Source organism: Ambystoma mexicanum, chromosome 7q (genome assembly GCF_040938575.1).
Source record: "Ambystoma mexicanum isolate Mex_15411 chromosome 7q, UKY_AmexF1_1, whole genome shotgun sequence".
NCBI lineage: Eukaryota > Metazoa > Chordata > Amphibia > Caudata > Ambystomatidae > Ambystoma > Ambystoma mexicanum.
Genome location: NC_090941.1, coordinates 528,928,776 through 528,942,232, shown reverse-complemented (window position 1 = coordinate 528,942,232; position 13,457 = coordinate 528,928,776). Strand labels below are relative to the sequence as shown.

At 51.7% G+C, this 13,457-nt stretch overlaps 1 protein-coding gene across 3 annotated transcripts in view; it reads right to left on the bottom strand.

The window, feature by feature from the left end:
* Positions 1-13,457, bottom strand: part of ERICH6B (glutamate rich 6B) — a 2,074,788-nt gene that overhangs the window by 491,765 nt on the left and 1,569,566 nt on the right. For all 3 annotated transcript variants that reach the window (XM_069640454.1, XM_069640457.1, XM_069640455.1), the window contains one exon: positions 10,714-10,778. In XM_069640454.1, coding sequence (XP_069496555.1) covers positions 10,714-10,778 — 65 coding nt within the window. The remainder of the gene's footprint in view (positions 1-10,713; positions 10,779-13,457) is intronic.

Sequence of the window (13,457 nt, the reverse complement as noted above, 5' to 3'; positions counted from 1 at the left end):
ACCCTGCAGCCTACGTGCGTGGATTCAACCTCCCGCAGTACGCGGTGGCACCCAGTAACACGAATAACGCGTACGCGTGGGACACGCAGGCTACTATGACATCGAAAATGGGTGCGATACACAGGGGCACCCGCAGTGGGAAAAAGAGCGTGAGCGACTCACCGTCTGACTAGCGCGATGCAGAAAAACACGCGTAGCCAATACCCCCGCCAAAAGAAGAGATACGTCCTTGATAGCTGTGAAGTTGTGATGGCGCGCGAAACAACAGGAAGCAGCAACACACGTCGGTCTCCACGAAAGGCACGTACAGCAAAGGCACGTGGCAGCTGGGTGCCCACTAATGGACCCTGCGCAGCAACATCAGCTGTGGCAGGGTCATTGACCGCAACGGTCCTGGTTGGCAGACTCACAACCGGGGTGCTGTTGGGTGCATCTGCCCCTGCACTTGCCAACACCTGGCTGTTCGGGGCAGCAGATGACATGACTGCCCCAGGGACACGTGTCTTGGTCTGAGCAGCCCGGCCTGCCCCTATGGTTTCCCCCCTGGCCTGTTGGAGATCTACCAAGGGCTCTTCAAGTGCCAACGCAGCCTGCGCTGGCAGACCCTGAGCCTGGGTGGCGGTGTCCACAGCTGCACCTGCAGCTACCACTACCCTTGGGCCCGTGGCAGTCGATGGAACGGACTGCCGGGTCATATGGATGCCAGTGCCAGATGCAGGAGCTGCATCCCCCGGAACCACAGGGGGTGGTGGCATGGCTGCACCGACACATGGCACAACATTGTGCTCAAGTGGCGCACCCCTGCCTCTTCCCCCTCTGTGGCTGCCCTGGACACCCTGGAGTCCCCCTACTCCCTGGTCACCACGGCCACGTCCCCGACCACGCCCGCCACAAGGAGTACGCCCAGCTGAGGCGCCCCTCACCTTTGGTGGCCTCCCAACCATGGCACAGATGTAGTAGTGCTGGCACAGATGGAGTGGTGCCAATGGGAGGTGTACACCACAATTGACCTGGGCAATTGGTGTGAAGGGGGTGGGAAGCAAGATGTTAACAGCCCCCCTGCACCTGCAAGGCTGTATGTGACCCCGGTGATGTGGTGACGGGTCACGCAACGCTCAGGCACCCCAAAACTACAGTAAAACCGTGCACGCAACCCTGCAGCCTACGTGCGTGGATTCAACCTCCCGCAGTACGCGGTGGCACCCAGTAACACGAATAACGCGTGGGACACGCAGGCTACTATGACATCGAAAATGGGTGCGATACACAGGGGCACCCGCAGTGGGAAAAAGAGCGTGAGCGACTCACCGTCTGACTAGCGCGATGCAGAAAAACACGCGTAGCCAATACCCCCGCCAAAAGAAGAGATACGTCCTTGATAGCTGTGAAGTTGTGATGGCGCGCGAAACAACAGGAAGCAGCAACACACGTCGGTCTCCACGAAAGGCACGTACAGCAAACTGCTGGGCCCGCTCACCTTTAACCCGTGCTGAGGGAAACGCAAGCGCGCGTCACGTCACTTACGCGCATGGGCCCTTTCCTCGTATTACATGCGGACGTGCAGTTTTTCACGCGCGCTTACGCGCATGGGCCCTTTCCTCGTATTACACGCGGACGTGCAGTTTCCACGCACGCTTACGCGCATGGGCCCTTTCCTCGTATTACACGCGGACGTGCAGTTTTTCACGCGGGCTGAAATGCCCATGCACGTCTGTACGCGTCACGTCACAGGGGCGCTTGCGCTTGAGGGGCCTTCTGTCCAATGAAAATGCGTATGCGTGCAGACGCGCTTACGCGCTAAGGGCCTTTCCTCGGATTACACGCTGACGTGCAGATTTTTCACGTGCCAAATCACTCCGTATCAAGCTGGCCACGCGTTAGCACACGGAAGACCACGCTCCTGCCCAGAAGGCCGAACTACTGCCCCCCAGAGCCCCGAGCACGCTCCGACCTGCCATCTGCTGCTGCCTGACTGCCTGCTGCCCACGTGCCCTGCCATTTGCTGCCTGCACATCAGCCAGGGGTGCTGTTGCTGTGACCACCCCTGCTGGAACCGAAGACTCCCGACTGGGATTCCATCGCTCCACAGCCCAGCCCCAGGATCCAGTTGCCCACCCACTCCTGCCTCTGGGGTTGTCATGTCGGGGCAAACAACATCTGGGACCACTGACAACCCCCGGCCAGAGAGGCAGAGGGGCACCAGCTTCAGTGCCACCGAAGTTGGTGTCCTGGTGGAGCAAGTCCTGGGGCAGTATGATGCCCTCTTCGGAAGTTCCCGCGCCGACAAGGAAGGACGGACTCGGATCTGGACTGACATCGTGACTGCCATCAACGCGGAGGGGGTGGCAGTCCGCGACTTACAACATGTCAAGAAGCGCTGGGAGGACTTCAGGTCCAGGACCCTGAACAAGGCCCGGCGCCTCTTGAAGGCAGTGGATGCCAAGGGGCGCCGGGACCACTTGTCGGAAAAACAGATGAGGGTCCTGGAACGCATATCCCCAGCGCTCCACGTCCAGGTCCTTGAGAAGCAGACCCGTCTGGAGTCGAGCGGTGAGTGTACATGCATCCTGATTGTGAGCAGTGCGTGTGGTGATTATTCAGTAGTGTGCAGGTTGCACATCTGTTTGTATGGGGTCGAGTATGGGTGGGGGTGTACAGGGCCGTGGGGCTGACACATGCGAGGGCTGTAATGTGTGAGACATGTATGGTGCTTGTGTGTGTAGGCTTGCATGCCAAATGCAGTTGTCTGGGCACACATGTTTGGATGAATGTGTATGTAAGTAGACATGTCTGTGATGTCACACATGTATGTTGTTTTTGGCTGCATGTATCAGCACTGTGTACATGTGCATGTGTGTGTATTTGACAAGAGTGCAACAGTGATGCAACATGGATGCATGTGAAGCCTGATTGGCAGATGTGACATGGATGCCCGTCTGAACACTGTGACACTTGGCAGAGGTGTACACATGCATGCAAGTGTGGTGGTGTGTGTACATGTGTGGTGCACTTCCTGTGTTGCATGTGATGTCTGGCTCACCTTTGGCTGCTCATGCTGTTGTATGTGTATGGATGGTGGTGGCAGTTGCGATATGGCTGTGGTATGGCTCATGTGTGCGAGTTGTAATGACATGTGTGTTGGGGATTGTGATGACATGTCTGCGGTTTGCCAATGCCACTCATGTACAACTGTCATGTGTGTATGTGTCCATTGTACAGTGCCCTGATGCCTGTGTTTTGTTTCTCCCTGTCTGCAGCGTCAACTGATGAAGAGGGCGGAGAAGGTGCTGTGGAGCACAGCGGCGGGGATCCCACCGCCAGCCGGAGATGCAAGGCCCGGCTCCCCTCCCATGTTGTGATCTCGTCGGGGAGTGAGGAGTCCGGTGCCGCGTCCCAGGCCGCAGCTGCCGGGGGGAGGTCCAAGAGGCGGAGGTTGGAGTTGGACTCCTCGGCAACAGAAGGGGCAGCTGGGACCCCACAGGGCCCAACAGGGGAAGATGGCACGGAGTCATCCAGGTTGGTGGGGGGTTTGGTGGAGGAGGAGGCCGTGCAAGCACCAGAGACGGGGTCTGGAGGTGGGGATCCCACTGGTGCTAGTGGTGCAGTGCAGGACCAGGGACAGGAGGCAGCACAGGCCGCCGCGGAGGTGCCTGTGTGCAATCCTGTCCCTGATCCTGTCCGTGCATCATCTTGCACCAGCAGGGATGCCTACGTCCAGACCCGTTTTCAGGCAGGGGATGAGCTCACGTCAACTGGCCTTCCTCTGCCTGCAGACGTGGCTATCCAGGTCTGGGTTGAGCCTGTCCTGGCTGGTGTGGCGTTGCGTCAACGGGCCATGCGAGGTGACCTGCAGTCTTTTCATGAAGAGACTGCACGTCATCTCGAATGGCTCGTTGACCACGTCAGCCTGCTGGGACAGGTCACCCAGGCCGGATTCCTCCGTCTGATGGGGCTTGCTCCGACCCCCTCCTCAACTGGACCCCCTACGCGCCAGTCGTCCTCTGTGCCATCTTCCCACCCATCAGTCACCTGGGTGCCCTGTGGAGCTGCCTCTGACGGTGCGGCCAGGCGGTGGAGGAGGCATCCCTGCCACAGTCGGGAGTCTGACGTCCAGCAGGGGTGGCCACATCTACGACTGCACCCCAGCCGGCGGAGGATGTGCAGGCAGCAGGAGGCAGTGCACAGGCAGAGGCACAGCAGCAGCAGCAACGTGGTGGGAGCCATGAAGGCGCGGGGCCTTCAACATCGGAGGGGCAGGCATCGGCCGGAGGGCAGGAGAACCCAGGACAGAGAGTGTCTTCCGTGTAGCAGCGGTTGGGCCACGCCATAGATGCGGAGCGGCAGCGGGCGGAAGAGGCACGGCTCACAATGGTCAGGGCGGAGAACTCCATGCGGAGGGCCCTGAGGCGGGCCGAGTGCCTTGAGGCAATCCGCAGGGGTTTGGAGGTGGAGACATCGACGGCCCTGCGGACCCTCGGGGCCATGGAGGAGGACCGCCTCCGGGACATTCAGGAGGAGTTTGATGATGCCCTGGCCCGGGACATCCACAAGTGAGCCGTGAAACTAGCCCGCTGCCCTTGTACATAGTTATGTAGGTAGTGTTAGGTTTCATTTTTGTTTTTATTTTATTTGGGCCTTTCGGACATTGGCCACATTTTTGTATATAGTTTATTTTATTAGTTAGAGTAGTTAGATAGGTTTTCTTTATTTTGTTGGGATAATGGACCCTCGCTTGTTCCCATGTACATAGTTCACAGTTGGATTGTATTTTTTTTTCACTTTTTAACCATGGAGCAATGGCTTTCTTTTTTATTTCCCATTGGATTTTGTTTTGTGGACATTGACTTTGGACAACATTACTTTGGAATTTTATTTTTGGTTTTGCTTTTTTAACGGACATGCTTCTTTTAATTTTTGTACATTCACGTTTCTGTTCATTTTTTATTCTATTTATGTTTCCTTTAATACATATTTTTTTTGGTGAACTTCAATGTGTGGTATCTCATTGATTTCATGCATTTCATGATATGTGTTTTGAGATTCACTGACACCCATTGGGTGTATGTGAGGGAAATGTGTTTGTTTCGGAACTTGCAATTGGTGTTCTGTGATGTAATTGCAAATTATGAGTGGGTGGATGCAATACTCGGGTGGGTGTTTTGCATTTGGAGGCTGACCATAGGGACCAGGGATCTAGATTGTGATGACATGTTGGCTGGGGAACATGAGTTGCACATGGGTGGGGGCCTGCTGGCAGGTGCCCCACAGTGCTGGGGGGTGGGGGTGGTGGGAGACATGGGTGGGGGCCTGGTGGAGGCTGCCCCTGCACTGCTGGGGGGGTGGGGTGGTGGGAGACACGTGTGGGGGCCTGGTGGTGGGTGCCCCACAGTGCTGGGGGGTGGGGGTGGTGGGGAACATGCGTTGGACATGGGTGGGGCCTGCTGGCAGGTGCCCCACAGTGCTGGGGGGTGGGGGTGGTGGGGAACATGAGTTGGACATGGGTGGGGGCCTGCTGGCAGGTGCCCCACAGTGCTGGGGGGTGGGGGTGGTGGGAGACATGGGTGGGGGCCTGGTGGAGGCTGACCCTGGGGACTGGGGGGTGGGGGTGGTGGGAGACATGGGTGGGGGCCTGGCGGAGGCTGCCCCTGCACTGCTGGGGGGTGGGGGTGGTGGGAGACATGGGTGGGGGCCTGGTGGAGGCTGCCCCTGGTGGCTGGGGGGTGGGGGTGGTGGGAGACATGGGTGGGGGCCTGGTGGAGGCTGCCCCTGCACTGCTGGGGGGTGGGGGTGGTGGGAGACATGGGTGGGGGCCTGGTGGAGGCTGCCCCTGGTGGCTGGGGGGTGGGGGTGCTGGGAGACATGGGTGGAGGCCTGGTGGTGGGTGCCCCTGCACTGCTGGGGGGTGGCGGTGGTGGGGAACATGAGTTGGACATGGGTGGGGGCCTGGTGGTGGGTGCCCCTTGTGCCTGGGGGTGCAGGGGGACATGCGTTGGTGGGCAGTAGTGCAAGTTGACATGTGGGTTGCTGGTGGGCATGGCCATGGTGGATGGGGTGCCTGCAGGACATGTGCTGGGTAGGCCCCTGTGGTGTGAGCCACCTGCAGGGGCCGTGGAGGGTGTAGAGGGAACACCTGGGAGGACCCACACGTGCAATTCACGTGTACTGCTCCCGGCGCACCCCTGTAATACACGTACCCTGATGAGATTGCGTGTGGAACTTCCCGCGCACCCCTGGAATACACGTACCCCGCTCAATCGCGTGTGTAACTTCACGCACACCCCCGAAATACACGTACCCCGCTCAATCGCGTGTGTAACTTCCTGCGCGCCCCCGAAATACATGTACCCCTCTCAATCGCGTGTGTGACTTCCCGCGCACCCCTGTTATACACGTACCCCGCTCAATCGTGTGTGTGACTTCCCACGCACCCCCGAAATACACATACCCCGCTCAATGGCGTGTGTAACTTCCCGCGCGCCCCCGAAATACATGTAACCCGCTCAATCGCGTGTGTAACTTCCCGCACGCCCCCGTAATACACGTACCCTGCTCAATCGCGTGTGTAACTTCCCGCGTGCCCCCGAAATACACGTACCCCGCTCAATCGCGTGTGTAACTTCCCGCGCGCCCCCGAAATACACGTACCCCGCTCGCACAGGCCCAATTGCTGTATGTTGCCACTTTTGTGATGCGCTGGGACTCTACCGCCTGCCTTCGTGTGGCGGACGTGTTTCAGCTTGTGCGTGTCTTTGGCTGTGCGTGGCTTTGCCCTATTCGATTCCATGAATACGTGTGGTTCGAGTGCGTGTGCGCGTTCCGTCTGCTTTCCTGCAGTACATCCCCAGTTACGCCCTTATTTTCGCGCGTTGTTCCCCATTCCGCGCGTTACGCCCCGTGTCCCGCCCACTTTCTGGTGTATGCGCCGAGGTTGTGCGCTTTCACTGTGCACGTCGCGCACGCCTTTCGTGATGTTGCAGTGACTTGTGCGCCATGCACGGGTTTGGCGCACATCCCGAGGTGTACACGCGCAGGGACTTCCATGAATCGCACGCGTGCGCGTGCACCTGTTTTTTCCCGCTTGCGCCTGCTTGCGCCTACTTGCGCGAAGATTTTCGGCGCACGTTTGTTCCATGAATCGGCCCCTATGTCTTTTCTTTCCTAGAATGGACTACTTCAAACTCTGACACATGCAGCGATATCAGAATAGGAGAGGAAGTGCAGACTGCCTACCCATGACAGCAACAAAGATGCAAAGTAAAGGTTTGCATTTTCTTTCAGTTCCCACCAATAGGTTTACATTTCTCGTGATGCGGGCCCTGCTAGATTACCAGGAATGACCCTTTTCCCTCGTGGCTTTATTAATTACTGAACGCTTCTGTGCCTCTACCGCCATTGTCATTTACTTGACAATCTTGCCTCCCTCCCAAAGTCACACACCTAGGAATATTATCTTCTCCATCATATGCATAAACCCCTGGTAATCATTTGCCCAGAGCCCATTATTATTACTCTGGTCCACAACTAATCCCACTTATCCCACTATTACAAGTAATACTGGCACTGCTAGTGCTACTACTAACACTACTATAGGTACTGCGATTACTCTCACTAGAAAAGGCACTCATGACAACAACCAGAAGTAGTAGGAGCCTCGCTACAACTTCTACTAGCATTACTACTACTACTACGAATAGTAGGCCATCCCCCTTTATCTTACTCCAGATGGAGAAGGGCATCTGGTGAAGTAGCAGGAGAGGGGGCACAGTACCCCTCATGGGGGTAGACCACCTCAACTCTTGTGCACCTGCCATGTGGATTGATGCAGTGTGCCTCCCCCTAATCCTTCTGGGATGGAATTAGCATAACCCTCTAAGATTGTACAAATATGGCTTTCTATGTATTCAGCAGAAAGTATACAAAATAAACAGTTAATACATATTCACACACAGGATAATGTTTAAGGCACAGTATAATTGTGCAACTACCTCCATCCATCTTCACCCTCACATGCCCAGGGCTGCTCTGACCTAATTCTCAATTTTAATTTTCCCTACCACGGTATCTCATTATGAGGAATCAGACCTAAGGCAGCGGAGATGTGGTTAAGAGCCAGTGGTGCTCGAAGCTCTGAACAACGCAACCCGGAAGAGCGAATCTGTAGCACAGCAGTAGGAAAACAAGCTGAGGATCTTGAAAAGACCTTACGAGAGTGACCATGGCAAAAACAATGAGGAATTTATCGGGACGCGTTCAACATGGACAGTCTTACAAGTACTGCCTGCCAATCTTTCTGTCACTTAGTGGTATCTACACAGAGCTTCCTGTGTCCCTTGCTCTGACTTGCAGCTCTCTATGTCACTCGGTTGCAGGTTCTGGTCCATTCTCCGTTATCGGCTCACATGTTCTGTCACTTCTCTTCAATGACTGGCATGGTATTGGCTTTTTTGAGGGTGCAATTTGACCTTCTCACTGTCTTGCTTTGTGCTTTGTGTCTCTCTTTCTTAAATGATGTCCTTCTCCTGAGTCTTGTCTTGTTCTTTAGGCGCCTGAGCTTACCATCCATTACACAAACGCTTTCTGTGAGGTCTCTGGGGCTTAGTTTTCTAGTCTCAAAGTGGGGGCTCTGCTCAGATGGCTGACAGAGTGCTGGATTATGGGACCACTCTGGGTGACTCACACACAGTTTCTGGATACCCTGAGATGTACGGTATCTTCAGCCTACATTCGGCATCAGCTTCTGTGATACCACTTCAGTCAGCTTTGTACAAACCAACCCTCCCTTACAACAGTAATGGTTTCTCTGGCAGCCGCAGCTGCTATTTGCTTTACTTTGTCTGCTTGTTTCCTGGGAGCCTTTTTTTTCTAGTTACTAGTCCTCCTTTTTGGAGGCGAAAGTTTTTACTTCTAAGTTGCTGGACCTTTTTTGCTTCTTCTAAAGGAGCTGTTAATGGAGTTTCTTTCATGTGTGCTGCTCTTCATGAAACCTCGTGTGCTGGTCCTTAGTTTTCTGTCTGTGGCAGCAGCAGCCCTCCTTTAGTTGTGCTGCTTTGGCATGGTCCTGCATGTGTTGTGCTCTGTCTTTTTAAATTTACAAGTGAACAACGTGTACCTTATTTGATTGGTTAGAAGTATTCCTCTAATGGTTCCGGAAGGTTCCTGGTGGTGTTATCATTCAGTCGAAATGTCCATAACTGTTCCATCTTTAACATGGTAGCAATGTTACATCTATAGCAAACCCTCTCACACAACCGAGGTTGTGAACAAAGAGGGAGTAACAGTCATGTTAGTTTAACAGTTTGTATTGCTCTATTTCTGTGAAAGGTAGGTAATGTGTAGTTATTTTGCATTAACACCCAGGTTGGCTTTGCCGATTCGACTTCAGCCTTTCCCATGTGAGGAAAATATAGCTTTCGTATCCCCATAAGTCATGGGCGTAACAGTAGTACTACTCTTAGTCTTGCTACCATTACTACTGTTGATATTGCTACTAATATTACTACTGTTAGTAGTAATATCCCTATTACTACTAGCACTACTACTACTATGCTCGATTTATGTGTTTTGGTCAACCTTCAACTGGTTGATTTTTATTTTTACAGTTGTTTTGTTTTTTACCACCAAAGGTAAATGTTGGGTTGCGTGAAGGTAATATTGGTTAGGGTGGGGTTGGGAGTGGAAAGGTGGTTAGGAACAGAGACCCCCCCCAGCATTTTGTATTCAGTAAATTCAGTAAATAAAATTCCATTACAAATAAATTGCCATATAAACTTTAAAGAAAACACATAACTTGTACTACAACTACAAACAGTACTAGTACTATTATAAAACTACCTTTGACAGTACCAGTACTACTACTCCTATTGGTAGAACTTATACTGGTAGTACTTGGACTTCTATAGCAGTACCACTACTACTTCAACTGGGGATGGATTACTGGATTTTGCCGGTCCGGTAAAATTGCTAGTATAATTGCCAGTAATTCTGGCACCAGCAATTTTACTGGACTGGTAAAACATATATTTGCCGGTGGGGGTACTGATTTACTTCCAGCCAACAGCTGGAGGTAAATCAGGCCCCTACTGGCAAATTAATGCCAGAATTACCGGCAACGGTATTACTGATGCTGGTAATTCCGTCAATCCCTTCCATGGAGTCCTATGGTAAACTGTGTGAGGGGAATTTACTGCCTTTTCCGCTGCCTGTAATATCGTGGTAATTCTGGGATATCAGGTGGTAGAAACAGCAGGGGCAGTTTGCCGGTATCCCACCGGAATTACTTGTATTAAGGACTAATGTCCCCTTTTGCTACACCCCTTCACTCCTACAATGGATCCGTGGGCTGCACATCCTCTTTGCATGAGATGCCATTTCCCGCTTAAGGGAAGGAACGCTATCCACAAAGTGAAGGGCAACCACTGTAAGACAAATGCTTGATACATTCAACAACAAACTACATGGGGAGAGACTTGGGCTGGGAAATCGGCAGAAGATAAACCATTAAAAGTAATGATCAAGTGAACATATTTTATTTTGTTAAAACGTTATGCCCTATTTATACCAGCACATGTAACCTGTGAATATCAATGCATGCCATATGCCAGTCCCAAATCACACATTTTCCCATTACTTTTCAGTTCTGTTCAAAGTGAATTCGCACAAATGTGCTTGAAAGAAGGCTTTAATTAAGCACAGGAACCCAGTTATTATACTTACATTGGTCCATGTTGAGTTTCTTTGCTAATGCAGCCAGGTGTTCGTGTCCTCCTTTCAACCTGAAACTAATGAGCAATGTGTTTTGATAAAGAACATATGTCACTTTTTTATGTTACTAACATAAGAAGCATTTGCAGTGTAACATTTAACAAGTACATGATGGCCTCAAATGGAATAAGAATTTTAAATAATGTTCATCCGAAGGCAACATCGATCAGTAGCCCCAAAGCCAAACCCTATGCACCCGCAAAAGTAGACCCCCCCCCCCGCTGTTCATGGATAGCTTTTCTTGATGGCATTCATTACAGACCTTGCTTTCCACTCATTTGTTCTTTTTTTCACCAGTTATAGGAACAGCCTCATGCATAACATGCAGTTATCTCCAGTCTTCCGTACAAAAGATGTTGCTTTTGGCAATTTTAACTATTGTTTGGATGGTCGAACATTATTTTCACCGATGTGGAAAATACATTTCAGATGCCCCTTGATTTGTCGTTTTTTCTGAAATATGCCAAAATCAGTTCCCTACCAAAACAAACATTGGCAAAGCAAACCGTTTTTCCTCTTGCTAGGCGCTGGATTGCCTCTTGCTAGGCGCTGGATGGGAAGTTGGCAAACATTTGGCAACCGCCCTGCCATATGCTCAGGTACTGGGATTATTTTCCAATAGTTGCCGTTTTATGGCAGTCAGTATTTTCGAGTTTATGGTTGGGGTGCTTGTTAAGCTAAAACGGGGTGCGCTGGGGTGAGCGGTCAGAGTCGGTGGTTGCTGCAGTGAGCAATGCTGGAGTGGCTGAGACAAACTTTCATTGTTGCTTGGAAGAGCTCCGGTGGGTGGGGGTTGCTGTGGTGTGCTGTAATAGGTGAGATTAATGGGGAGAGCAGGGTGAGTGAGGCTTTGGATTGGAGGGTTGAGCTAAGGTGAATCAGTGGCAGCGATTGCATGTCTACGTTAGGGTGGGTTGGTTGTTTGGCCTTTCCTGTAGTGTGCAAGGGTGAAGTGAGAGTTGCTAATATGAGTTGGGGTATGCTGGGGTGAGTTTATTACTGGGGTGAGCTCTGGTGAATGATGGTGGTTGCATTGGTTAGTTTGGATGGGGGTTGCGTGGATGAGCGCTTACAGTTTGCTGGGTGAGCTAGGGTCCAAGGGTGCTCAGTGAGCACGTTTGGGGTGCTGGTTTGAGCTATATTGGTGTCTGGGGTGATCAATGGTGGGGTGTTGGGGTGAGACCGTTAAGTCAGGTGATGGGGTTTAGTTGGTGGGGTGAGGTGGTAGTGTAAGGTTTGGGGGTTGAGGTGATGGGGAGAGGAGAAATGGCGGGCTGAGGTGGTGGGCTTGTGTGGTTGATGTGGGTAAGGTGGGCTGAGAGAATGAACCAGTGTGACATTGGGTCTGATGAGGTGCTTGGATTAGGTGGTTGAGGGAGGTGAGAAGTGGAGGAGGTGGGGTGGTAGTGTGGGGTTGGGAGTGGGTGAGTGAGGTGGTGGGATGAGGTTTTGTGGTTGTGGTGGTAGGTGAAGGTTGGTGGCATGTGGGTGGGGTGAGGGTGTTGGGGTGGTATGAAATGTGGTGCGGAAAGGGTTTTAGGGTGAGGAGGTGTGAAAGGTGAGGTAGTGGCATGAGGATAACTAAGTGGGGACCTGGGTAGGTTGATGTAGTTTAGAGGGTACTGTGCATGAGGTGAGGTGGTGGTGTGAGGGTAGGTGGGTAGTGCTCAGAATGTTCAATTGGTGAAATGTAAAGAGACCCAGCCTACACTCACTGCTCAACGTGGCCATTGGTGGAGTATGCAAACAGGAAGTTACATATGCATTCATTTGCTTAAGGGTACGAAATTGGCATCCTTCTTTGTTTTTTGCTATGTAAACCAAATTCCCTGAAATACTCACAACAACTCCAAAATGCCACAGATAGCAGCATTTTCTTTTCTTTATTAAGTGCACATGGTAAAATTAACCTTTTGCACTACATTAAAACCATAAAAAAAGGATAACGCAGATTACAAGCAAACAATTGTAAATGGTTACACACAATTAAAAAGAAAACATTCTAACCATAATAAAGAAACACAGGAAGAAAAAAACCACCTAAACACTCAAACAGTGTTTCATCGTTTCCCAAATGTGATACACCGCTGTGGTAAGAACAAGAGCTTCTGACCCATACAAAAGACTCCAGCAGCATTTTATATGATATCACAAAAAACAACTTCTCTCTACCTCCAACCTTGCAGTCCCAACTTGTGTTGAATTAAATATGCCAGCTAAGTGCAGCACTGGTGACTTCTCCACCCCTTTGTTAAACGGGATATCATATTGTGCCTCCTTATTGTATATATTGGCCTAAGCCCAGTCGCTCTGCGAAGAAATCCGCGTTGCAAAGTTCCGATCTTAGATCGATTTAGCTGCCATTTTAGGTCCATCCGCCATTTATTTTCCATTTCAAAGTAACTCTGTGTTCTAAAATGGTGGACAGTGTTTCCCGCTTGTAACTTAGCCGTCCTGCCCTTCGCAAATAAGTTAATGTCTAAACTGTCCGTTGGCCGAATGTGTGGATCGAGTAAAGAGACCTTGTCCTACGCTTGACTTGTAGACAGAGGATTACCTGCGCCAACAAGTCCGATCAACATCAAATACAATGCTGTCTAAACACTGAATGTGGACATTTGTTGAACTACATTGTATAGGACATGTACTAAGGCTTAATGTTAAATCCGAAGGTACACTGTTGCCATTGTGACTTG